At 40.8% G+C, this 26707-nt stretch overlaps 1 protein-coding gene across 2 annotated transcripts in view; it reads left to right on the top strand.

Annotated features, from left to right (window-relative positions):
• NHSL2 (NHS like 2) overlaps nucleotides 1-26707 on the top strand; it is a 135994-nt gene that overhangs the window by 64511 nt on the left and 44776 nt on the right. Inside the window, exon 1 of one of the 2 annotated variants that reach the window (XM_069986358.1) lies at nucleotides 5449-5966. The exons of the other annotated variant lie outside the window; for it this stretch is intronic. Coding sequence (XP_069842459.1) covers nucleotides 5930-5966 — 37 coding nt within the window. The 5' untranslated portion in view covers nucleotides 5449-5929. Of the gene's footprint in view, nucleotides 1-5448; nucleotides 5967-26707 lie in introns of those variants that run through there. 2 annotated transcript variants of the gene reach the window in all.

The raw sequence follows: 26707 nt of genomic DNA, 5'->3' as shown, positions 1-26707 counted from the left end.
TTTATGCTGCTGTATGTCAGGCTAGCATAAACTAGTGAAAAGCTGAACAGATTGATGTATCATTTACATTGCTCTGTGCAGCTGATTCAGAGATATCCCCCTGAATATTATGGACAATAACTAGTCCTGTTCATTGTGTGTGTGTGTGCTGAGTAGTCCTCTATATTTATGAGCACCAGCACATTGTATACTGTACATTATGGGGGCAGCCATCTTGCTTTAGCTCTTTTTACAGCATATAGGGGGACATGTATCAAGTGGCTTATCTTTGTTTTTCGGCGTAAAGTGCCGATTTGCGAATATTTTATTTACAAAATGGCTGTTTTGCGAATAAAATATTCGCAAATCTGCACTTTCTGCCTCATACGCCAGGGGGGCAGGAAGAAGGTGTGGAGGGGGCGGAACGGGGGGCGCGGACTCAGAGTCCGCGTGATTTATCATTGCTTTGTGTTAAAGATACGCAGGAAACCTACTCCAGCTCTCAGCTGGCGTAGGTTTCCTGCTGTGCGCACCGGCGCGCACAGGATTTATGTAGAGGCAGTCCGCGTGCAAAACGTCGGACTTAATAAATGTCCCCCATAGTGTTATGCTTTACAGCAAATCCCATAAACATACATACAAGGAACATCTCCAAACCCTATTCTTTATATAAGACACGTTTTTAAGCAAGCACTTTGATCCATGTGGCTACACATTCTACAGACAAGAGGACGACGTGCTCCTATTGTCTTCTCCATCTACTGGTGTCAACTCTCACTGTAGTTCTGTACAGATCACTTTCTAGAAGCCTCCTCCTTATCAACACAGAAAAAAAACAGGAAGTCTCAGCTTAGTTTTAGGCTTCAAAATTACAGAATTATTTTTAAATATAGATAGTAAAATGGAAAATTAGAAAAACCACCAAAAATTCTTTATGTTTAACATAAAAACTTGATTTAAACAGGCCGATTTCTGATGCATATGATTTTTTTTATTGCCATTAGCCCACTCTGATATAGGCACAGGTATAGCCAGTTTACATGACTTAAAATAGTCACAAAAAGAACAAAAAATGTATTAACATTCATTTAAGTATAGTGTACAGAAATAACTAGATTTCTAGAATGTCTTCTATTGTCGACTATATTGGAAGGGGACAAATTTGCTTTCCAACTTTAGAACCCGCATTCTTCTAGCTGTTAACAAGCGTGCATTGTTTATAGTGCGACATGCAGTGTTGTTCCTCTGTACTTATTGATGGTACAGAACTTGAAACTAGGTCATGACTGACAGCTGACAGGGAGTACTTCCCATGGTGTATTTAAGCTCTAGCAATAAAAAGGGTCAAACTTTTCAACAAGCCACATATTACAATAGGATTTCATGGGATAAATAGTATAAAAGCTATGATCTTCCTTCAACCAATTCTGTATGTAACACCGAGTGCGTCATTAGATTTTCAGCAAGTGGTTAAATTCTCGCTGCTTGTTTTCTGGCAGTTCAATAAAGTTTTTCTATGTTAGTTGCTAGGATACGTATTCGATTATGGCGTGGGAGGATGCCAAGCGGGGACAGGGATCAGAATAAAAGAGAGAATGAGGTGTGAGAGTAGATGTCTTACATTTGTCGCACATGCAGTAAGTGCACTATTCATCCCTTGTATAACCCCTGGCAAAATGTATGGACTCACCGCACACATACAGATTACAGACATACAGACACAGAACAATGGGTGTGTAATACGCCAACATTCTAGATTGTGAAGCATACTACAGTGAATAAAAAGTAATTTTTAATTATTAGACATTATTGTCCAGGTAAAATAGATGAAGAAGATGGGGCCTCTATACTCTATGCATTGTCTACCAATTCTTGAGGTAATGACCGCCATCTCCCCTAGCCCTATACACGACATGTGACACCATATCATATGGAAATGTGATCCTTGACCAGTGTAGATTGGTGATTGATCAGTAAATATCACTTTGATCCATTCCCCCACAATCCATGATCACTTCTCTTTAGCCTCTTGTAACCTTGTTTTCTTCTGTTTAGGTGTTTATTTGGCTTTTCTATAAGTAAATCCTACTTAATTCTGGAGATTTCTTTAGTCTCAGGTGAAGGTCTTAAAGTGTAACTATCATTTTATGCTGGCGTAGGATGTGCTGTTAAAATCCTTCCACTGGCTTGTCTGTTCAGGCGTGCGCCAAGGACGGAATTCATATGGCAGCGCCGTTGACTGCCTTTTGAGTGTATACAGTCATCAGTGCTGCCGGATGAATTCAGTCCTCTGTACGCCTGGTCAAACATGCCGGCAGCAGGATTTTAACAACGCTGCCACCAGCGTAAAATGACAGTTACACTTTAAGGCTACGTTCACACACTGTAATGAGTTCAGGAAACTATGGTCGTAGTGGTCATCGATAACAACGACCATAGGTTTCTGAATTCATTGAGTTCTATTGATTTTAATAGAACAACGGCAGCTGTTGTGCACACAGTGCATTAACTAAGGACGTCGTTTACTGCCGCTGTACAAAAAAAATTATCAAGTCTATTTTCTACTCCCACAGTTCACGAACAATGGCAATAATAATGCAATATTGGCCAGAGGAACATGTAATACAGAAATGTGGAATTCACATGGTACCTTTCATTAAATCTGTCTGTACTTCCAGAACATAGAAAAATACTTTTAAGTGTCCAATAGGCTTTCCTAAGCCTCTGATCTTCTGAAAGTTGTAACACCTCCTTGCTCCCCCTGCCATCGTTACCCTTGCTTGATTGTCATTCAGCTGGAAGCAGACCGCTGACTGACAGTCAATGAGAGTCAAGGAAGGGAGGGGGAGAAAGGAGGCATTACAGCTTGCAGCACATAAAGGGCATAGAAGCTTGTTTGACACTTTGCACAGTAAAATAAAATTTTTCTATGTTCTGGAAGCACAGACAGTTGTAATGAAAGGTACAAGGTGTCTCCTTTCCCTAACAGCTATCTAGCAGTGTCAGCTGTTTGGAAAGTAAATTAGCTGCTGGCAGATTCACTTTAAGGGCCCTATTACACCAACAGATTATCTGACAGATTTTGGTGAGCCAAAGCCAGGAATCGATTTGAAAAGAGGAGAAGTCTCAGTCTTTCCTTTACGACCTGTTCTCTGTTTATAGTCCATTCCTGGCTTTGGCTCACCAAAATCTGTCAGATAATCTGTTGGTGTAATAGGGCCCTAAGTAAAACCTTGCCAGCGTACAATTGCACCGGATTTATCTAGAGGTGCATGTAGCTTAACAAATCCAGGCACAACTGTGGCTGCCCGTGGCGCACCTTACTAAAATCTATGCCAGCTATACCATACTTAAGCTGGCTATAAACATTACATATGCAAACTCAAACAACAATTTCAGCAGAATCAGCAAACCATCTTGTGTATGGGAGACTATCGGCTTAGGTAGAGAAGGACAGGGTATGCTGTATATGAGTTATGTGATTCTTTTGATCTCAGGGAGATAAGTCATCACCAGAACAGCCTCCTCCCTATCCTTGCACAATTTGGAGTATATTTTCTGCTGCGGACTTCAGTGTGGAAATGCTGTGGATTTTCTATTTTCGCTGTTTGCAGCCGTACCCTGATACTACTCAGTTTGGCACTGCTACAATATATAATACATTTACTTTTCTGAAGCTATAGAGATGTCGATTTTACCTAATAACATTGATGGGGTATTTGTATAGGCTACATAACTGGTACAGTAGCTCTATGGGAGCCTGTGTAGATGTGAATGTGTGTTCTCACCTATGAACAAATGAGGCAGTTCATTAACAAGGCGTCGCTCATTAGGTATAATGAAGCATCGGAATGTGTTCTTGCAGTTTTGGAAGTGTTACTGAAAGCAAGTGTTTAACAATCCCAAATGGTTGTGTGAATGAGCCTGGAATGGTGTCATTGCAATGACAATTTTCACACCCATCTGCAAATATCTTCAGGATTTGTCCATGGGAAGCATAGGAGAGTCACATTTCTATAGGTTAAGCAAAGGACTTTTGCATGTAGGGATTGTTTGCTTGACTTGCTCCATGCATTACAATTCAGGAGAAATCACGTTTTCTATTATTTAGTTGTGTAGGAGTATTCCATTTATCATAAAATAATAGATAGGAGGTCAGCATGCAGATATAGGTGGCCATACCCCTTCAGCCAAACTTTCTGTTTCTGTAAAATTTACTGCTATTGGCCATGTGATTAAAGGGCAAATACAGCAAAATGTTTTTTTTTTTCTATCAACTCAACTGGTGTCAGAAAGTGCCAGAGATTTGTAATTTACTTCTGTTAAAAAATCTCAAGTCTTCCAGTACTCCAGCTGCTGTATGTCCTATATATCTATGTCTGTCTATGACATACAGAAGCTGATAAGTACTGGAAGACTTGAGATTTTTTTTAATAGAAGTAAATTACATTGGCACTTTTTAGTACCAGTTGATTTGAAAGAAAAAACATTTCGCTGGAGTACCCCTTTAATCATTCCTTCTAAAGCCACTGCAAATCAGCGCAGATCTCATTAATCGCTTGCGTGCTTGCACAACCCCATATCGGACCATGTAAAAGGACCCGTAGTAACTAGTGTTGGCTCCAGGCTGTCAGTTCACGCTTTCATATGTTTGATCTGTTTAGTTTACAGTGTCAGTACCCTTCTACAATGGGTGTATTAATAGTGTTTTAGGTGCATGTTTCAAAAGATCTGTATTGATCTTAGTCCATAGAAGTCAATAAAAAAATGCATATCCCACTTTCCAGATATAATACACAACCAAAAACAACAGATTCTAAGTAAAAAAAAAAAAGATCTTCATTGACCATCTGTATTTGATCCATATTTTCATACTGAAGTGTGAACAAGCTTTTCCAAGCCTCATTTCCACTTCTATATAAAATATGAATTAAATATGAAAACATAATGGATTGCTCTTTCTTTATTTTCTTTATAGTTTGTTATTTGGTTCCATATTTATCCGTTTTTCAATCTGCAATTGTTCCATCTTTGTTAAAATTTTGTAGTCGTTTCGGTCATTGCATTGAAATGAATGACGTACAAAACCAAGAGCAAATACAGACGTATGTATGTTTTTTTTTAATTCGGTGGTTTTAGGATAAGATGCTAAATACAAATTTTTTTATTATAATATTGCAGTAAAATAAAAAAAAAACTGCAAATGGGCAGTTTTTTTTTTTCTAAAAGCACTGATGCTGTGGAAAAATCTGTCTCACCATATATTGAAACCAAGCTAGGCTTTATCACACTGGAGGAAAACACTACGTTATGTGAAGGAAGGAAACATAGGGAGGGGGAAACAATAGTTAGAGAGAGACGTTTAATAAAACACCAAGTTCCTGCTCCCTTCCTCTCCTCCCCCCATGTTTTCTCTGTACGACTGAAATATCCCTCTCGCTGCTCTCACAAAGCAGGAGTAATGTTCAGAAGACAGTCACACTAAGTACTGTACAGACAGGGAGGACGTATTCTCTGCCTCTGACTTTCTCATCTTCCCTGATGTCTGAGCTTCAAGGGCCCGGCTCTACAGGAGTCCTACACCACATATGGATTTATAGGGTCCCTGGATTTCTGCATATGACAAATGGCAGCAGTCACACAAAATAATGGAGCGGAGCAGTCACCATTCATTTAATCATTTCTGTTTTTAATAATCATTCCTGTACTCACCCTATGATCTGGTCCATCGTTTTTCTTTATTTTGTTTGACATCGAATGATCCATCCATCCACCCTCCGGATCAGTGAGCGCAGGAGGTATGTACAGCTGAACAGCTGTCCTTCCTGTCAGGATCCTCCTTTTGGGGATCTATCTTTGGAAGCCAGTTTGGAGGAAGAGCAGAGAAGACAGAGAGCAGCGGGGAAACCTTGGGATTTGTTAGATTTGGATTTCATAGGTGTCATACAGGATGGATAAAGCATTAACAAGCATCACACGTGGTAAAGGTAAGAGGTTTTTATGCCTAAACCTAGAAGCCGACACTCCGATAATATTCTGAAATATTTACCGCACGATGGAGATTCTATGGTTATATATTGATATTGATTTTACACCCAGATGGTTGGGAAATACCGTGTGTGCACTTATAGTCAGAATCATCATTGCTAAGACTATATCCAAGAAGTAGCATTCGCCTATCTGGGACAGGGTTTGGGGCAATAGCGGTACCCGTCTATTCTTAGGTATCAGTGTTATGCAAAGCGATGGATGCCAATTCTCATGGATTTTCATGATTTTTAGTCACAGGTTTCTGAGACTCGATATGTAGGACAATGTATGTTTGGCATTATATGTACAATACATGGTGACGGTATATGTGGGAGAGAATGCAAGTGAACTACACCTACGATGCACAAGACTAATGCTGGAGACAGAGGTTAGAGCAGCGTTACGTTAGCCTAGATAATGTTACATATCATGTATCCAGTGACGGGCTGGAATAATTCTAGAGTCATCTATCTCGCTCTATATATTGCACCTTGATAGCCATCCCGTTACCATCTTATTTTCCTAACCGTCATCCATGTTAGCCTATGTAAGCGGCATTGCTTGCCTCTAAACACATGGAAGTGGGAGAAGTGGGAAGATATGTTTCACTCATCTCCAATTACATCACTAGATGAGGAGGAGAAGAGCGCTAGGTTCTGTTGCCATAGCGATGCTTCAAGCTTCTCGCTGGATTCTCGACATTACTGAACTGAAAGGAAGACATAAAACCTATATGGATTTTTCCACTGAACCTGTGTCGCCTTTAGTTGTTTTTGCAACAGGTCAAAAATAAACCTGATTCCAAACTCCGCTCTCTTCACACCATGATTTATCTTTTTTTTTATATTACAAGCATATATATCTGATATAGAGGCAAAGCCTTGTTGGGTTATACCGAATTAAGAATTATTATCTTTTTTTTTTTACGAAGCCTTGCCTATGGTACATAGCATATCAGTCTGTAGTAGCAAATTTCAGTGCAGGACGCTAATGTAATGTCACAATATCTGTGAAGGAAAAATTCCCACCATGGCTTGTCTTAGGATGATATGTGCCCCCTCCCCCCCAAGCCCCCACCCCCACCCCACTCATAGTGTTTCATATGATGCCCATTTAGATTATAACTATGTGGTGTAAAATGTCTATAAACCCATACTAGAGACAGACCATGGGGCCATTGGAAAGAAGGCACCCAACACAGATTGGTCCCATTACTCTTGTTATTTGTAAGAAACTTGACAGGACTCCTCTCCACTGATCCACTGGAAATATGGATTGGGGTATTCATCTATGGATCATGGAAATCAAGGAAAAATAAACCCATCATATCTTTCTGTCCTGGGACTTGGCAAAATCAGTCGTAATAGGAGGCCCACCTATCTTTGCTATGGGGCCCCCTTTTCTTGTTTGTATGCCACTGTCTAAAGTCTAGACTATCAGCACCAGTAGCCCTATTGAGCAAAGATGCACCCCCATAAGTGGCTTCCAATCCCCATTCATGACCATTATCTATAGGTAAATAATGGAAACTGCATGCAATACAATGTAGATAGTGCCCTGTATAATACTACACTTAGATGAATAAGCCACATCTGTTCTAATGTAAAAGTATACCCGGTAACCTCCCAGTCACATGTACTGTGGGTGATGAAGACGTGCAGAGAAGTTCCAGCAGTTCTGCACATCTCCTGGCTATGGGACATTGTAATTTGGACAGAATGAATTTAGAAGCAGCCTTGTGTAGTTACCATAGCAGCAACGTCTGCTCTTCTCCCCGGATTGGTTCATACACTACAAATGAAAAGGGAGAGGCTACAGGAATCAGATGTAAGGAAGCCGCTCTGCTCTCGGAAAGCCAAAGTGCAGCTTGTAACTTGATGCTTTACATGCAGCCAAATGACAGGAGGCACACAGTCGTATAGAAGCGGGGGCTGCTGCATTTGGTTGTTATTTGTGTTATTTGCTTAGTTGTCAATAAAGCTTATTATTAAAGGGAATGCGTCATTAGAAATTGACCTATTGTTTGAATCATGTTTTTATCCTAAACATATTTTTATTAGTGCAGGACGTTATCTGGCCGTTCTATTACTAGTTTCTACCATTTTATTCCCCCATTTATTACCATCCTGCAAAGTCCATCTCTTTGCGTCTTTTATGCTTAGTTGTAGTGTGGATTTAGACTAGCCTCTGTGCTGCCTCCGTTAAACTATACAGACACCAAAAACAGGACCCGACAATTTTACCTCACTGTAGCAAAACTTCAGAAGTTCCCAGACTGGCATTGAGCAGTCTAACATGTAATTCCAGAGTGTGACCAGAAAGTCTGTATATTGCACAGGCTGTTTGTCTCCTCTTCCTGCTCACTTATGCCCCCTTGGCTTCTCCCCCTCCATAGGCAATAGTGGGCAGTACAAACCTGTCTTCACTTTACCTCTCTGTGATATAGACAGCTTTTTCTTCAAATGAACAGATAAGAAGTGAGATAATAGGACTTATACTATTGATTTCTGCTGAGTTGTTTGTAATGACAGCTACACTTAAAGCTACCTACAGCCAGCCTAATGATCATGAATTCCAGCTGTAGGTAGCGGTAAACAACGGTCATTCACGTGGGATGGACATTGTTTATACAGCGGTTGAACATAGCCTAAGGATGACTAGGATGATAAGAATCCTTAATTCTATACCATCAACATATTGTGCAGCACTTTACATTTCAGATGGTCCATGTACAAACCAATTCAGACATTATAGAGTAACAAACTAATCTATTCTTCAAACAAGAGGAATGAGGGTCCTTCCCAGAAGAGCTTGCAACCAACAGTGATTTGTACAATGGTCCAGCCATCCTTTATAAAAAGAAAATGGGGTAGAACATGTAAAGCTACACAAGCCAGTCACCAGAGTATAGGTATTCCATGGTTTATATGTTCCAGAGAATTGGTGCAGCGCAAGACAAGTCTTAAGGCCCTATTACACAGAGCGATTATATGCTGAATTAGACCAAATCAGGCAAATATTGCCCCGCGTGGTAAAGACAATGGTCAGCCGAAGAGCGAGCAATTATTTGCTTTCCATAAGTTTAAAAATCATCATCCACCAGCTATGTCATAGCTGATGCGCAGCCAAAGGCTAATTAAAGGGATACCTCGGCGTTGGTATATAGAAAATATTAAAATGTTATTCTTACCTCTCTTCACTCCCTAGTGTCTTCCTATCATGTCTCTGGTTCCCTGGCTTACCGCAGCCAGCACCTCACACAAACCCATCTATGCAGTGACAGCTGTTCAGCCAATCACTAACCGAGATGGTACAGTGCCTCAGCCACAGCTGTCATTGCAGAAACAATTTAGTCTGAGGCAGTGACTGTAGTCAGTGGGGGACCCAGACACAGGACAGAAGAACACTGGGGGAGCTTGGAGAGGTAAGAATCACATCTTTATTATTTTCTATATATGGATGCCGGAGTACCTTTTTAAAGCAAGCGCTGCTCTGACATTGCTAATGATGTCCATGGAGCACAAGCCGTGTAATAGACTTGGTAAGCAAGTACTGATCTAGCAGATTGTCCTTTGCTTACCTCGTGTGTCAGGCTGTTTAATACAGCCCTTAGAGAGAAGGGCGTGGGGTTCAGATTATGGAGGAAGTTCGTGTCAGCTCATTGGCAGAATGTATAGCCTCGGTAAGGTGATAGTATTTTATTCTATAGGTAAGGCAAGAGAGGCATCATGTAGAGGCTGGACAGAAAAACAAGCCTGTCTGCTACATCTGGAAAGGTTGGAGAGAGGGCGAGTTAAGCACTGATGTAATGAGTTTTGGGAAACAAGACGTCATAGTATCAATATAAGTTTTGGCTGTTCCCACAGTAAGATAAGGCCGGATTCCGGAGATATTTTTGAGACATAGCTGGTATATACAGAGCAATGGACGATCTGAGCCAACTTAAACCTAAGACAGCAGGCGTGATGCTTAGGCACTGTATGGTTTATAGGGACAGACCCCCATCTATTATAGAGTGAGGGCATATTCTAGTTTTATGACATCACTGTATAAGATGGGAATCACTTGTTAGGAACAAAATTTAAATTGTTAAAGTAGGCAAGATACAGAAGTATCACTCCATGCACTGGTACCCTGGTGAACTTGTGCTTACCTATAGCTGTCAAGCTAAAACACCCATTGCTGCAGTATAAAGTAGACAGGTAGATTTCAGACTACCGGATATGGTGATTAAACAATGCAGATTTAGCACTATTCACACAATGTACATTTATTTTAATAAATAATGGCAACACCGGTCACTATTTATTAAAAATTAAAGTAACATTGAGTCCTATGGAATCCCAGTCGGAGTGTATACACTCGTGCCGGGATTCCATGCCGCCGCATAGAAAACTGACATGTCAGTTTTGTATAGCAGCTATTCATTGAATAGCGGCCACACAAAACTGACAGAACAGACAATGGAAAGTGCGGCTCTGGCCGTACTTGACATTGTCTGCCATGGTGATTTGAAATGCAAGCACATCCGAATGCACCCGCATTCCAAATCGAAAGAAGTGAGGTTCATACGGTCGGTACTGACATACCGGCCGGTGGAACTTCACTGACATCGACCGTTCTGTGACACGGCCATGTCACAGAATGGCTGCTGTCTTACACTGTGTGAACCCAGCCTAAAAGAGTATTTATATAAATTTTTAGCATACTCCCAATTTGGGGGACCCCATTCTAGACACAGGTACAGGACACAGAGGTGGGATCTGCATTTAACATGCCCCCATTAACAGTTGATTATCTTGTAACATGTTGAAAGACAGCTATTTGTCAATTTGTCGCTCATCTGCTGATTTCTGGCTCTATTACATGGGGAGAAATCTGCCTGATGTGGTAGATAATCTCTCAGTGTAATGGGAGATTAAGAGGAACTGTGACTTTTTGGTTTCTTTTCCATTTCCACTTCTGAACATTACAGAACAAGGGACAAGCATGTATACTGCCACTTCATTTACTCAGGGAACATTTGACGTCCATGTGATTGGTGGAGGTCCTAGCAGTTGAACCCACAACAATCAGCTTGTTATTCCCTATCCAATGTAAGCAGTGGGTCATTGTAGGAACACTTCTACTATATAGTCTGTAGGCATGTAGCTGGTACAGTGAGAACTGGGGGTGGTGTTGGGGGTGCTGGAGTTCAAGAAAGTTGGTTTTCCAGGCTAATTAAAGGAGAAGTCTGGTGAAAATTTGTATTGAAGTATTGTATTACCCCTCAAAAGTTATACAATCACCAATATACACTTATTACAGGAAATGCACATAAAGTGCTTTTTTCCCTGCACTTACTACTGCACCAAGGCTTCACTTCCTGGATAAAATGGTGATGTCACGACCCAACTCCCAGAGCTGTGCAGGCTGTGGCTGCTGGATAGGATGATGGCAGAGGGACACTGAGGGACACAGGGCACTGGAGGGACACTGAGCATCCCTCTGCCATCATCCTCTCCAGCAGCCACAGCCCGCACAGCTCTGGAAGTCGGGTTGTGACATCACCATTTTATCCAGGAAGTGACATCACCATGTTATCCAGGATGTGAAGCCTTGATGCAGTAGTAACTGCAGGGAAAAAAGTACTTTAAAAGTGCCCCTTTATAAGTGTCCCTGTCTTAATAACTTTCAAAATCTACGGTAAATCAACATTAAATGTGATATGAAACAAGATTGCAATATACATTCATTATTTTTTCTTAGTTATTATGTGACACACAGGACTGTGTTTAGACTTTTTTTTCTCTGCCTTCAGGAGACTGGACCTGGATTTCAGGTAAGTATAGCTTTGTTTTAAAGCATGATATAAAAAGCAATTATGAAGGTATGAAGGGTCCTTTCACACCAGTCATGCCATTATTTTTGGCCCGCCAGGCAATTCAGAGTTTGAATTACATCCTGCCCGCCATGGCTACTATAAACAAGACTATGGGGAGGGCAGGCTACTATATGAGCCTATGGGGAGGGCTGGCTACTATATAAGACTATGGGGAGGGCTGGCTACTATATGAGACTACAGGGGAGGACTGGCTACTATATGAGACTACAGGGGAGGGCTGGCTATTACATGGCTATTACATGCGTTGGGGTTTAATCATATCATAGCAATTTATCATGTAATTTATCATAGTGCACAGTGCTGGGAGACGCACACCACTTACACATTTGCGCTTCAATAATTATCAAGGTTGGCCTGCGACTTTATCCAGTTTTTTAATTTTGGCCCACTGTGTATTTGAGTTTGACACCCCTGTTTTACACGCACAGATAAATAGCTTAATCTACGATTTTTAGCAATGATATTTTCTTTTAAACGATTTAGACAAGAAGATAAATCGCTATGAAAAGTCGTTAATGCGAATGTAATTGTGTTCGTATATTTTCTGTGAATATGTGTAATTGCGCTTGTCTCTATATACTGTGACTGGTGAGTGTTTACATTGAAAGACTTCAGAACGATTAACAATGGTTTTAAAGCTAAAAAGATGCATTTTTTGTTCGTAGTTTGAAGGTTGCTGCATTTACACCAGAAGATTATCTCGAACGACTTAGCGATTTTCTGCACAATAATTGTCCCGTGTAAAAGGTCCTTAGATTGCAAACTTGCTTTATTTCACATCCTGTCAGGAATGCACAGTGAGTTTTTACTTTTTGTCTGACACACCCACTTGCCTTTCAGCCTCCTGGCAATGCAGGAGTTACACTGTTCACTGCTAGCCTTGATCGCTGCAGCTGCGCAGTGTTTTTTGATTGACACATGCCTCTGCCTGTCCGGAACCTTGAGGATCAGAGCGCCGATCCAATGGGGATCCAGACCGGGCTCTTCAAAATGAAACGAGAGCCAGTTAGTTCCCTGCTGGCAATTAAGGTTCATACCCTGATCCCAGCTCCCCCTGTCTATTCCTGCGATCCCCGTTCCTAATTCCTCTGTTGCTTGACTTACCTGACCTCCCGCTTGACCTTTTGAAGATACGTTTGCTTCCAGATTTTGTACTGCGTAGTCCGTTTGGTTCTGACCTGGCTTGTCGACTCTCCCATATTGTGTTTGTCTGTCTGTCTTGTTCAGTGTTACACTTATTATGTGTTAGGAACGTCTTCGTGGTTGTCCGCAGCCGCCTAGGGCCGACTGAAGCAAGTAGAAAGGGACAGTGGATGGGTTCAGCTTCAGGGCCCACTGTCTAGGGTTGTCTCATACCTCCCGTCCTGACACATCCCCTGTTGATTTAGACTTTAAAAATTATGAATTGCTCTGTTGTGCTGTTATATAAAGATTAGAGGAGAAAACCTACATTTAGTTGAAGCCCAGATTAGGCGGGCTTTTATATTGTATGTTTATGCGCGCTGTTCTCGATATCTACATTGTCAGGCGTTGAAACTGGAATTTGCACATTGATTGTGTACATGACGGAAACACCCACATAGGAAGATCTCCACAAGCCAACATCTTGACATGAACAAGAGCTATCTCAGAAGTCTAGTTAGGAAGCAGCTCCTGTTACTTCTTTTACAGCTTGTTTATAGCTTGTTTACTTTACGCGACTGGAACTGGAGTTCTTAGTATTTTATTGGCTTGTCTGACTCCCTGGTGAACCATGCACTGGAGATTATTAAGGAAGATGAGGCCCAACACGTGGCAGCAGCATAGATGTAATGGATTGGAGGTGCCTAGACTAAAATCTAAGACATGTATTGTAGTGTTCTAGCAATTTTATACTGTACGTATTTCATAGCAAATTTTTTAACCTGCTAGCACCACTTCTAAACATCACCTCCTAACCAGCAGGTAAGCATATGGATGGGAATGTCCATGTTATTTCACATGAAACATTAGTGCAGGGAGGGAACCAGGAGGTGGGTTCCTGACGTCCCGGCTGTTTTGTTCTCTTGGCACTTTTTCTTCTTCTGTTTTTTGGATTTTTCTATCAAAGATCGCCCTGTCAGACCTAACGCTGGTAATCCAACAGTTCCAGCAGAAAATTTTGTTCACTCACATCAAATATTGATCGTCTATTCTATGAACTGGCAATCAATTTAATAATATATAAATCTTTTCTTGTGTTTAACAGTCCTGACAGGAGAATCTTCGACATGAATAATAGACATGTAATTTTCATGTCTTGGATGTAATGATCTGCCCTGGTTTGAGAGAATTCAGATCTACCGATATAATTACTACTTATAATTAACAAAGGAATATCAACATAATTACATAAAGTGGAGATATAAAGAAGTATGACCATTATCATTGACATTCTCTATATTTTTGGTGTGGTCAGAAACAACTACAAAGTTTCTGGTATTCCAACAGGGAATAACTATTTTATTAATGATCTTATTGCACTAATTCCCTTAATAAGTCGTGCCTCTGTATACTAATCCCTAGTTATAGCTGCTCTTCTACAACACATAGAAGAGCCTGCAAAACATCACCTTTGTCCGCAGTCTAATTTCCTAGAACCTTGCATTCACAATTGGGGTTAAACACCCTGTTCATGTGGCTTAGGACTCATTCTACTGGATTCAAGTAATAGTTTTAGAATACAACACATCTCTGACCCTTAAATTGGTTATACATCCAAATGCTAGTTTGGCTAGAAGTAGTATCTGCCTTTACATTAAAATTTAATTTAATATAGATATTTATTTCAACGAGCAGAGGTAGATAAGATGCTGCAAAAACAAAACCAAATGTACCTTGTCCCTCTCTAAGGCTACATTGACATGTCCATAGCGCGTACGCATGTGTGAACGGGGCCATTGAATAACATTGGTCCTATGTTCTGTCCACAATTGTGGATAGAAAATCGGACGTGTGAATAAGGCCTAAGGGGACAGATCTGGCATTGACATAAGTTATGTTACTAGTTCTAGGCTGGATTTTCTTGTCTTAGGGTTTGCTTGGGAATAAGTGACTAGAATAATGAGTGAGGTAAGGCCAACTTTTACATGTCAAACATTTCCTTGGGTACTAGCTATTGCTCTGGCTCAGGATTTGATCACCGGGGGCGAATGCAACTGCAATCCTTTATTAACTATCCCCACAGAAATAGAAGGGCAAGAAAGCCCTGTCTAGATGCTTTGTAAAATAACATAAGGGTCACTTAGTTGTACCTGGTGAAAGACCATGCAAACATTATTTAGGGGAGAGATTTTAAACTGCTCCTATTTTTATAGATAGGTTGTATTCATTTTACTAGGGCTTGCTGTGAAATTACCTATATAAAATACTATAGTATCCATGATGCCTCTCTGGTCTCAGATATTGCCTCCATTTACAGCTGCCTGCATGCCCCTCTAAGGTGGCGCTATAATTACTTACTGTCTTCACGCACAACATAGATCTGTTACTGAAACTGAAAAATCTGTTGCCCAGCATGGAAAACACCATCCTTTCAAAGAAAATGGAGGGAAGGAAAAGAGTCATGTGCTGTGTGATATCCTTATACTACATGGAGGGAGAAGAGGGGCGATAAACACTCATTCACTTACAAGACGTCACAGCACCAAACACCAGGATTATGGTCATGTCACTGCACCTAAACCCGGTTTAAAGAGGCATTTCAGCTATGGACGGTACATTATTAAGTTAGTAGTCTTGCTGTAATTATACTATTTACAGGAAATTTGTAGAAATTCAATAACAATTAAAGCATTTATCAAACAGCTAAACAAGCAGAGCTTCCTATTCTGAGCACATCTACAGTATGTACCTCTGATCTGGTCCCAGCTGCTTTGCAATTTTTTAAATTCCAGTGTTACATCCCGCTCTGTGTACCACTATATATAGCTCCCATTGACCTAAATAGGGTCAGTGACGCCCATAACAATACATCAATATCATGCATAACTCTGAGTATCATGATGGCTTCGATTTTTTTTCTTCTACCTTGACCTAATTTACCATGAAAAGTTTCAGTATTGGAAAAATTCAGGCCCGGTACTACCAATAGTGACTGGTGTCAGTGGCGTAGCTATAGTGGTCGCCAGGGTCGCCATGGCGACCGGGCCCGACGCCGGTGGGGGCCCGCCGACTCCCCCTCCCCACCCCCTGTCACTCACAGTTCTCCCCAATCAGCTGCGATAATAACAGGCGGGTTTTGAGAACAGCATTAATCAGGCTGCATATTAAAAAACTCACAGGCAGTGCAGCGGACACCCTCCCTCCCAGGCCCCCTGCTTTCTAAAGCAGATGCTGAGGGCCCTGACAGACTCTTCCACTGACTGTGCAGCAGCAGGAGGCCCCAGCCGACCCTGTTACATGCTCCAGGAGGAGGAACAGGAACGATCTGCTGCTGCATATCTCATGCTGCTGATCGGTGGGGAGAGGACAGGATACAGCATACAGGGGGTTACAGAGCAGTCCTGTCCCCTGCAGAAGAAGCTCCTCCCACACAGTACCTAGAAAATACAGGAGAGGAGGACTTTGTAAGTGCTTCAGTGTAAAGAACTGTGTGTGTCTGTATGAGTATATATATATGTGGCTGTGTGTGTCTGTATGAGTATATATATATGTGGCTGTGTGTGTGTGTATGAGTATATATATGTGGCTGTGTGTGTGTCTGTATGAGTATATATATATATATATATATATATATATATATATATATGTATATATATATATATATATATATATATATATGGCTGTGTGTGTCTGTATGAGTATATATATGTGGCTGTGTGTGTGTCTGTATGAGTATATATATATATATATATATATATATATATGTGGCTGTGTGTGTCTGTGTCTGTATGAGTATATATATATATATATATATATATATATATATATATATGTGGCTGTGTGTGTCTGTATGAGTATATATATGTGGCTGTGTGTGTGTGTCTGTATGAGTATATATATATATGTGGCTGTGTGTGTGTCTGTATGAGTATATATATGTGGCTGTGTGTGTGTGTCTGTATAAGTATATATATATGTGGCTGTGTGTGTGTGTCTGTATGAGTATATATATATGTGGCTATGTGTGTGTGTCTGTATGAGTATATATATATGTGGCTGTGTGTGTGTGTCTGTATGAGTATATATATGTGGCTGTGTGTGTGTGTCTGTATGAGTATATATATATGTGGCTGTGTGTGTGTGTGTGTATAAGTATATATATATGTGGCTGTGTGTGTGTATGAGTGTATATATATATATATATATATATATATATATGTGGCTGTGTGTGTGTCTGTATGAGTATATATATATATATATATATATATATATATATATATATATATATGTGGCTGTGTGTGTCTGTATGAGTATATATATATATATATGTGGCTGTGTGTGTGTGTGTGTGTGTGTCTGTATGAGTATATATATGTGGCTGTGTGTGTGTATGAGTATATATATATGTGGCTGTGTGTGTGTGTGTGTGTATGAGTATATATATATGTGGCTGTGTGTGTGTCTGTATGAGTATATATATATATATATATGTGGCTGTGTGTGTGTCTGTATGAGTATATATATGTGGCTGTGTGTGTGTCTGTATGAGTATATATATGTGGCTGTGTGTGTCTGTATGAGTATATATATATATATATATATATATATGTGGCTGTGTGTGTGTCTGTATGTATGAGTATATATATATATATATGTGGCTGTGTGTGTGTGTCTGTATGAGTATATATACATATATGTGGCTGTGTGTGTCTGTATGAGTATATATATGTGGCTGTGTGTGTGTCTGTATGAGTATATATATGTGGCTGTGTGTGTCTGTATGAGTATATATATATATATATATATATATATATATATATATACGGCTGTGTGTGTGTGTCTGTATGAGTATATATATATATATATATATATATATATGTGGCTGTGTGTGTGTGTCTGTATGAGTATATATATATATATATATATATATATATATATAATGTGGCTGTGTGTGTGTGTCTGTATATATATATATATATATATATATATATATATAGTGGCTGTGTGTGTGTCTCTCTCTCTGTCCCTGTATGAGTATTTATGAAGCTGACTGTATGTGTACATAAGACTGTATGTGCCTCTGTGTACAGTATGTATGCATGCATGCCCCCCCCCGTATGGGTATGCCTGACTGTATGTGAACATAAGACTGTATGTAAGTGCCTGTTATACAGCGTCTGTGTGTCTCTGTATGCTTATATATGTGCTTGACTATATGTGCCTGTGTATATGTAATTGTATGTGTCTCTATGTATATCTATGTCCGTATGTGTATATGGGACTGTATGTACGTACCTTTGTGTACAGCATGTATGTGTATTGGTATATATGTGACTGTAATATGTATGTGCTTGTGTGTATAGCATATGCATCTCTAAATGGGTATATACGTGCCTGACCATATGTACTTATGTGACTGTATGTGTAAGACATAGTCACATAGAGACACACATATACAGTACATATACTCTGTACACACACACATATATATATATGCCTGATTGTCAATTCTTTGAGAGGACAATGGGACAGGCGAAATTTCAAGCAGCGTCTCCTGTGGGGACTCCGCTTGAAATTCTGCATCTTTTGCTCTGTGTGAACAGGCCCTAACAATATGATGATAATGAGCATAGATAGATAGATAGATACATAGTCAGCCACATTGCTGATCAAGCCTTATGTTACTATGTGAGCCAAACCAACAAACTTCACTGCCTGACTGTGCCTCATCAGATGGCATAGGGGGGGCCCCAAGCTAAAATTTGCACCAGGGCCCATCAGCCTTTAGCTACGCCCCTGACTGGTGTCCTTATGCTAATGCTTGAATTTCCTATACACCACAGGCAATGTTACATATCATAGCATCACACTGTTAGACATGGGTGTGCATTGGTGCATTGGTGTTAGTACAGCTCTTTTTGTGTGCCCGTAAAGTTACTGGAGCGCAGCGCAGACTGTAATTATTCCTTGTTCTCCTGTGCAAGTGATGTGCTGTGAAGAACGGCATGTTTATACAGTCTAAGTGTATAGATATAAGTGGGTATATATTCAGACCGCACAGTTTCCATGGATACCGGCAGAGATGCTGAGGTTATTGTGTTAATTCCAAGAATGCATCTGACAAATAAATACTTTACAGTACTAGATCTTGGCTATTTGGATGTTTTATTGAGCTGAACTTTGATCATCGGGGACTCCTGGTTCGGAGCTAATTAGATGGAGGGTGATAGGAACATTAGGAGAGGTCGGAGCTGCATTGCATTGTCTCCTTTAGTGCAAGCACTCGCCTCCCATTGCAGAAAACAGTATTTTTGCAATGCAGCAAATTTTATTGAGCTTTAGTGTCTCCTGGAACTATAGTTATTTTTATACCGAAAATTAACTAAAATACAGATTTCAAAATGTTTCATACATTACAATGAAGCATGAAACATTATAATGTGGAGCTGCGTTATCAGCACTTTTATTGGAATTGCTCTCCTTACACATGGGATTTATTCCAGTAATAGTGCAGGGTTGCCATGCTGAATCCTGATTCCTCACAGCTGCCCTGAATATTACTTCACTATGCAGGAAACATATATACACATATATAAGGGAGCTTATGGTAACCAGTTTCTGGAAAATTAGGCAACATTCTGATTATGTGTGATAGAGTCTGTAATAAAATTGTTTCAAAAAGTAATTTTTTTTTACTTTACACTTTGATATACGGTACCAGTCTGCCCATAAGGCACACACTGTACTGACCTGATGAAAGGGTTATGTATTTTTAACTATGCTATGTACTTTCTACTTCTTAAAGGGGCTTAGCCAAATAAAGTCAGGATTAAAAAAAACAAACAAACAAACATACTCGCCTGCCACAATCTCACCACCACTTCCCGCTTTTCAGTATTTCCTGGTCTAAGGAAGTGCCCACCACTGTGGTAAGCAGGGGCTGGCTGGCATATTTTAGCTTGGGGGGCAAGCACACAGCACTGGCCCATGAGTAGCAGGCTAGCGGTTGATCCTTCAAGGACCACTCTGGCCCTTACCTATTATTAAGCTCCCCACATCAGTGCACAGAAGGTAGATGGCCCCCCACTCCCATACTTCATCCAGCGGCAATGTTCCGACAGTTCAGATAACATCTTTGGCCCCTTCAGTCATTTTTGACCAGGCAATTCCTACTGTGCCCTGTGGAGGGGTCAGAAGTCACTTCCCTGTATAAGTCTAAAGGATGGTTCAGCACTGACACTGAACCGTCCCATAGACTTACATTGACAAAATGACTACTCGCTCCTTCACACAGAGCAGTAGGAATTCAGTAAGGGCTGAAGATGTTATCCGAACTGTCACAACATTGCCGCTGAAAGAATTACAGGTCCGGGCTGCCATCTACCATCCCTGCACTGATGTGGGGATGATAATAATAATAGGTAAGGGATGGGGAGGTCCTTTAAAGGGAACCAATCATCATGATTGTGCTGATATGATTTCCAGCTGCACAGTATAAATCTACTGTGCAGCTCCCCAAGGCTTCCAGTTGTGTCTACAGACGTATCTTTACATCGGGTGCGAGGCCGGGAGAGGAGCGGCAACTAGTTACTCGAACTGCTTGGTATTCGAATGAAAATTTACCCAGAAGTAGTGTTTGGAATTCAAACTTTGCTCGGTTTTCGAACGTTTTTCTAACGTTTTTGCGAGCGTGGATGGTGGATTGTACCTGGCGAGTTAAGCAGTGGGGAGGCTTCACATACAGTACAGTGCTGTATAAGCCTGCTGGAGTGCATATACAGTGCAGTAGTAGTACAGGCAGTGCACCACCATCTCCCATACATTACAGTGCTTGGATAGGGGGGGACGCTATACAGTAAAGGATGGGTGAGGAGTTGGTGACTACTGTACTATAATTGCTGGTTCTGATGAACATTTCTTATGTTTAATGTCCTGTACAGTATAGTGCTGTTCTGTACTGTACTGTAGTGATTATACTGAGCACTTATCAGTGTAATAAATGAGTATTGTAGGTAATTATTGGTGGCTGCTGGAACCAATTAATCACATTTACATTATTTCCTATGGGAAGACACTGCTCGTTTTTCAAACTGCTTGGTTCTCAAACTGCCTTCCGGAACTAATTAAGTTCGAGAACCGAGATACCACTGTATTTGGTTGGGGAGCCACCTGTGATTAGTCACGTCTCTCTGTCTGTCAATGTAGAAAGCTCCTACCTAATTTTGGGGCCCTGGGCACTCTACGCAGCAGACTTTCCCAGGCTATAGGCAGGGGGACAGCAGTGGTAAGATCACACTCTTACAGCCTGCCAGCCAGCAGGAGTTCAGTGGGGCTCTTTCCTCCTAGTGCTTCTCTTTGGTGGGGACAGCTGAAGCATAGTTGCTAGCATTTAAAATCTTTTTCCAGGGGCACTTAGGCTTTCCCAATGAGGGTTGTGGCCTATTGTGGGTGTGGTATGTTGGGTGTGGCCTGTTGTGGTTGTGGTATGTAAGGTGTGGCCTATTGTGGGTGTGGTATGTAGCTTGTCATTAGTCTTGATTTTATTTCAAAATTTTCCCTATTCTTTTCATTGTATGGACCTAACACATGAGAACAAGATGCTGACCTCTATTATACTGAGTTCAAGATGCTGGGAAAGCTGGGTTACCTCCATCAAACCATATGAAATATACTTGTACTCGGATAGTGCCATTGTCTTTCATTATATTTTTAGATCCATTTACATAGTTCATACTTACATATAAATTTATAGTATTGATAGAGATAGTTCCATTGAAGTGAATGGTGCTGAATTTTAATAATACATACAACCTGAGGACAGGTGGGGTGCTGTTTTTTGCAAGAACTAATGTTTCTCTAATCCTGGATAACCCCTTTAAATATTCTCAGCTTTATGTAAATATACACTTTAAGGTGAAGTTCACACGTGCATTGGAAATTCCATCGTGCAGATGGACCCATCAGAGTCATTGTGGTTTGTCAGGCACTATCATTGTCCATTGTGTAATGGTTTCAACACTGTTGTTATTCTCCTTTCTCTGTCCTGTGACATAAATAAGAGGGCAGATGTGAACCAAGCCTAATCTACTACCCCATGTTTAAGAGTAGAAGTCACTGACACCAATATACTCTCTGCACCAGTTGTTATAAATGGCCTCTTATACATTATGAGAAAAGATAGGCTGCTGTGATACCAAATGGTATCTAAACATAACAGGATATATTGCAAAAAAAAAGATAGACAGATTGTGGTAGAGGAAGATACTCATCCCGCCTCTGCATGCAGCTGAGTATTTGTGTTGTGTATCCATAGCAATTCTAGTGTCTCGTAAGAAATAAGAACTGGTGCCGTCTAATAACGCAAATAACTGCTGACCCTGTAAGAGGTCTTATTAGTTCCTCAATACGGCAAACTGTACGCGATTATTACATTCAACCTTAGGGCAAATGAAGTCCTAACCCAACTAAAAATGTGAAAAGCCAGATGTAACTGATGTCTCCAGCTTGTTATACTTTCAAGGGTCCGGGGGTCTGAGCTATGAGGCGTTTCTAGGTGGGACCCTCACAATGGCGAGCTGCATTCTCCTCCACAGGGAGACATAGGGGTGGGTAAAAGGGTTTGCCCCTCTGAATTGGCTTTAGTCATAGCCAGTCAGTGATTCTGATTTCTAGTCCTCAGCTATCCCCAATAAGTCATAATGTGAGGATAACCCATACAATGAAGATCTATAGTGATACACTCATTATATTATATCACCTGTAAAATCAATCCCTAAAACATCAGCTGTGCGGACCGGGGGTAGCAAACGCATAAGTCAATCCGGGGTCAAGGATATTTAAAGGGATACTCCTGAGAAGAAAAGTTTTCAAACCAACTATTTAAAAACTCAAGTCTTTCATTGCTTATTTGCTGCTGTATGCCCTGCAGGAAGAGCATATTCTATCCAGTCTGACACAGTGCTCTCTGTGTCCACCTCCGTCTGTATAGAGCAACAGCAACTTCCCATATAAAACCCCTTACTGGACAGTTCCTGACATGAACAGAGGTGGCAGCAGAGAGCACTGTGTCAGACTAGAAAGAATATGCTACTTCCTGCAGGACATACATCAGCTGATAAGTACTGGAGGGATTGAGATTTAAAAAATAGGAGTAATTTACAAATCTGTATAACTTTCTAACACCAGTTGATTTGAAAACTATTTTTTCAGAGTCATACATCCAATATCATCACATGACTTTTACCCTGGTAAACTGTATAAATTCTTCTTCCACTTTTGAGGTCAATTAGATTACAAGCACCGTGTGTATATTGCAAAATGTTTGGGGCACTTCCTGCTACCTAAAGGTTTGCACACAGCGACATTTGTCTCGTGTCCATAATTCTGGTTTCAGGAATATTTTTAATGTTTCTCAACATTTTGCTGAGATTCCTTTGCTACATACCTGTGAGCCCAATAGTCCTAATCATTGCTTGGATCTTATTTTGCATTAGTAAAATATTATTTATTGCAACTTTATATTTTTATGGAATTAAAGGGGTATTCCTGCAAATATATATGTTTTACATTTCTTGAATTAAGTTATATAACTTTATTATTACATAAAAATGGATGTCATTTTAAAAATTAATAAACAGACATGAAAAAACGTTGTGGTAACATGGCCAAGGGCAGCAGTACGGGGCAACATGGCCCCTATGCTGCCAATGGCTGTGTTGGGAACTGCAGGGCCCAACACAGCTACATATCTCTAGCCCTAAGGGCCCTATTCCACCGGACGATTATCGTTCAGATTATCGTTAAATCGTTCAAATCTAAACGATAATCGTTCAGTTGAAATGCAGTTAACAATTAACGACCGAACGAGAAATCGTTGATCGCTTTATAAGACCTGGACTTATTTTTATTGTTGCTCGTTCGCAAAACGTTCGCAAATCATTTGCATTGAATAAGACGTCGTTCAGTCGTTCGCAATAGATACAAACGCAAACGATTGCAGTTACAATCATAAGTAACGATTATCGCTCCATGGAAATGAGTGAACGTTTTCAGGTCTTTCTCAATAGCGGTCATTTGAGATTGTTAATCGTTAACGATTATGATTATGCCAACGATAATCGTCCGGTGGAATAGGGCCCTAATAGTACTTTTACACGGAGCGATAATTCGCCCGATCGCACGATTAACGATTTTGAATGAACGATGTTTTTTTTACAACGTTCAGCGTTTAGACGGAACGATACATCGTACGAACTAATCGTTTTGCGATCGCTTAAGCCTATCTCACACATAGGGGAAATCGTTGGAAGACTGTTTACTGAACGATCTGCGAATTTTTTGCGAACGATCAACGATGATTTAAGAACATGTTGAAAGATCAAAATGAACGATTTCTCGCCTCGTTCGCAGCGTTTACAAGGAACAATTATTGCTCAAATGCTATCGTTATCGTGCAAAAACTAACGATAATCGTTCATTGTAAAAGGACCATAAGTCTCCCCTTATGTGTATTCCAATGCATGTTAGCATTAGAATAGACATTACACTAGGGGGGGAAGCTGTCTGTATCTCCAGCACTGCAGGTGTGCCAGCCTATAGCAGAACGAGTAGTGATTGACACTAGAGATAAGCAAATTTACAGTAATAACAAAGCAAAGTGCTTCATTATCTATGGAATCCACTCATCAGCCTGCTTCCATTTAACTGACTGCCGCTCTGTGCTGCTCCTGCCCGGATGCTGGGAAAAGCTGGATCCAGTCCTGGGAAACTAAGAGAAGGTTATTGAGAAGCTGATGAGCAGATTTAAAAAATAACAAAATGCTTTGCTTACTAAAAATTCGCTCATCTCTAATTGATACTTCTGCTTCACTGTGCCGTGGCTGCAGTGCTAGTGACACAGGCAGCTTCCCCAAGTCTGATGTCTATTCTAATGCTAATATGCATTAGCATGGACATCAGGGAGGTTCAGTATCGCTAGCGCTATCTAAAGGCTCTTTTACACGGGCTGATCTGAAGGAGCAAGCAAGACCTGTCAAATCAGCACTCCTCGTTCTCCACTTACTGCTGGCAGGGGCGGATTAAGTTTACCATAGGCCCCGGGCTGTTCACCAACCCTGGGCCCCCCACCCCACTGTAACTATGGCAGCACTAGCCTGGCGTTCATAGTACAGGACAGATAATGTCATGATGTCCTGACTTGTGCAAAATTGGCAAATCATGGCGGAAGTGTAGCCAGGAGACAGTACACCACTGAAAGTATAAGTCTTTTTGGGTGGTCATGGGCCCCCCAGGAGCTCAGGGCCCCGGGCTGCCGCCCGAAACGCCCCTATTATGATCCACTACTGACTGCTGCCGCTAGTACATGTGCCAATGGCAAGTGGGTGAGAGCGGGGGGGCCAGGGGACCTGTGGGAGGGGCTCCCCGGATGATCTTTAGATTGTCCAGGTGGCCCATAGGAGATAGCGGTGGTCTGCTCCCAGCATTCCTATTACATAGAGTGATGGCCAGCAGACCGTCACTATTGTCGTAATTTTTTTCATTATGTTCTAACACAAGGACCAGCCGACATTGTGCATGCCGACTGATTGTTGCCTTTTAACACTAGCTATTATCAGCCGTAACAGCCTATATGCAACTAATAATAGTTTGGTGTAAGAGGGTCTTAACTGTGTTGGGACCAGGGCTTGCCTGGACACAGCCATCGGTGACAGAAAAGTGACCATGTTGCTCCTTACAGCTTACACCACTTTAAAAATGTTAAAAAGTTTTTTTTTTGTTTTTTTTTTAATTATTTGCCAGAATACCCCTTTAATTATGTGTCACAGTTCTATCTTTCATTGGTCTCTATGGATTTGGTAGGGGTTGAGGGAGATGAGGCACCAAAACAGAACAACAAAGACTTAATTTACAGCTACATCACCGGGCTATCTCCCCTGAAGTCAGAACTGACCTCTCTGACCTTTGAATACCAGTTTTCACACATGTCATGCTGTGTAATCCTTTGTTCTCTGCTCTCTGCTGGCGACTAATCTCCCTCCTCCCCCCTCCCCTCTCCATAGGTTAGACAGGGCTCGACTGATGTAAAAGAGTCAAGATTTCCTGATAATGAGCAGTGAATGAGAGAGAGGGGGGGGGGGACCTGGGGAAAGTCTTTTTAAATGCAGATAATGGCATATTTGCCTAATAAACCCAATTATAAAGTTTCTTAAAATTGTCTGTACTATTGATCGCTGCAAAAAAAAATAAAAAAATACGACAGTGACACTGCGGATTAAACTGGATGTATAACTAAGTTTAAAAACTTTGTTTTTGTCAGTCGGCCTGGATGCTGATTCCCCTTACTATCACCAGAACAAGCAGGGAGAAACACTCATCTAAGCGATTCTCTCCCCATCTCTGCAAGAGACAGGCTCCATAGACATACTATAGAATCCACCTCCTGGAGAGAGACAAGGAAAGAAGCACTCAACTTAGCGTTTCTTCCTGCTTGTCCTAGTGATCAGTTGGGGTCTGATCACCCAGACCCCAACTAATCAAAGCATGTCTCTATATTGTGTCAAAGTTTTTCTTGACAATGACACTTTTTAAAAAGTTTTTTTTTTTTTTAAATAAAGCTTTATTATGTATAAAAGAAAGTTTTGGGATGGCTTTGGGGAGTGTTTATGTTTTTGTACTTATCACAGACTTCCCATT

This window comes from Dendropsophus ebraccatus, chromosome 10 (genome assembly GCF_027789765.1).
Source record: "Dendropsophus ebraccatus isolate aDenEbr1 chromosome 10, aDenEbr1.pat, whole genome shotgun sequence".
NCBI lineage: Eukaryota > Metazoa > Chordata > Amphibia > Anura > Hylidae > Dendropsophus > Dendropsophus ebraccatus.
This window is presented reverse-complemented; position numbering and strand designations above follow the sequence as displayed.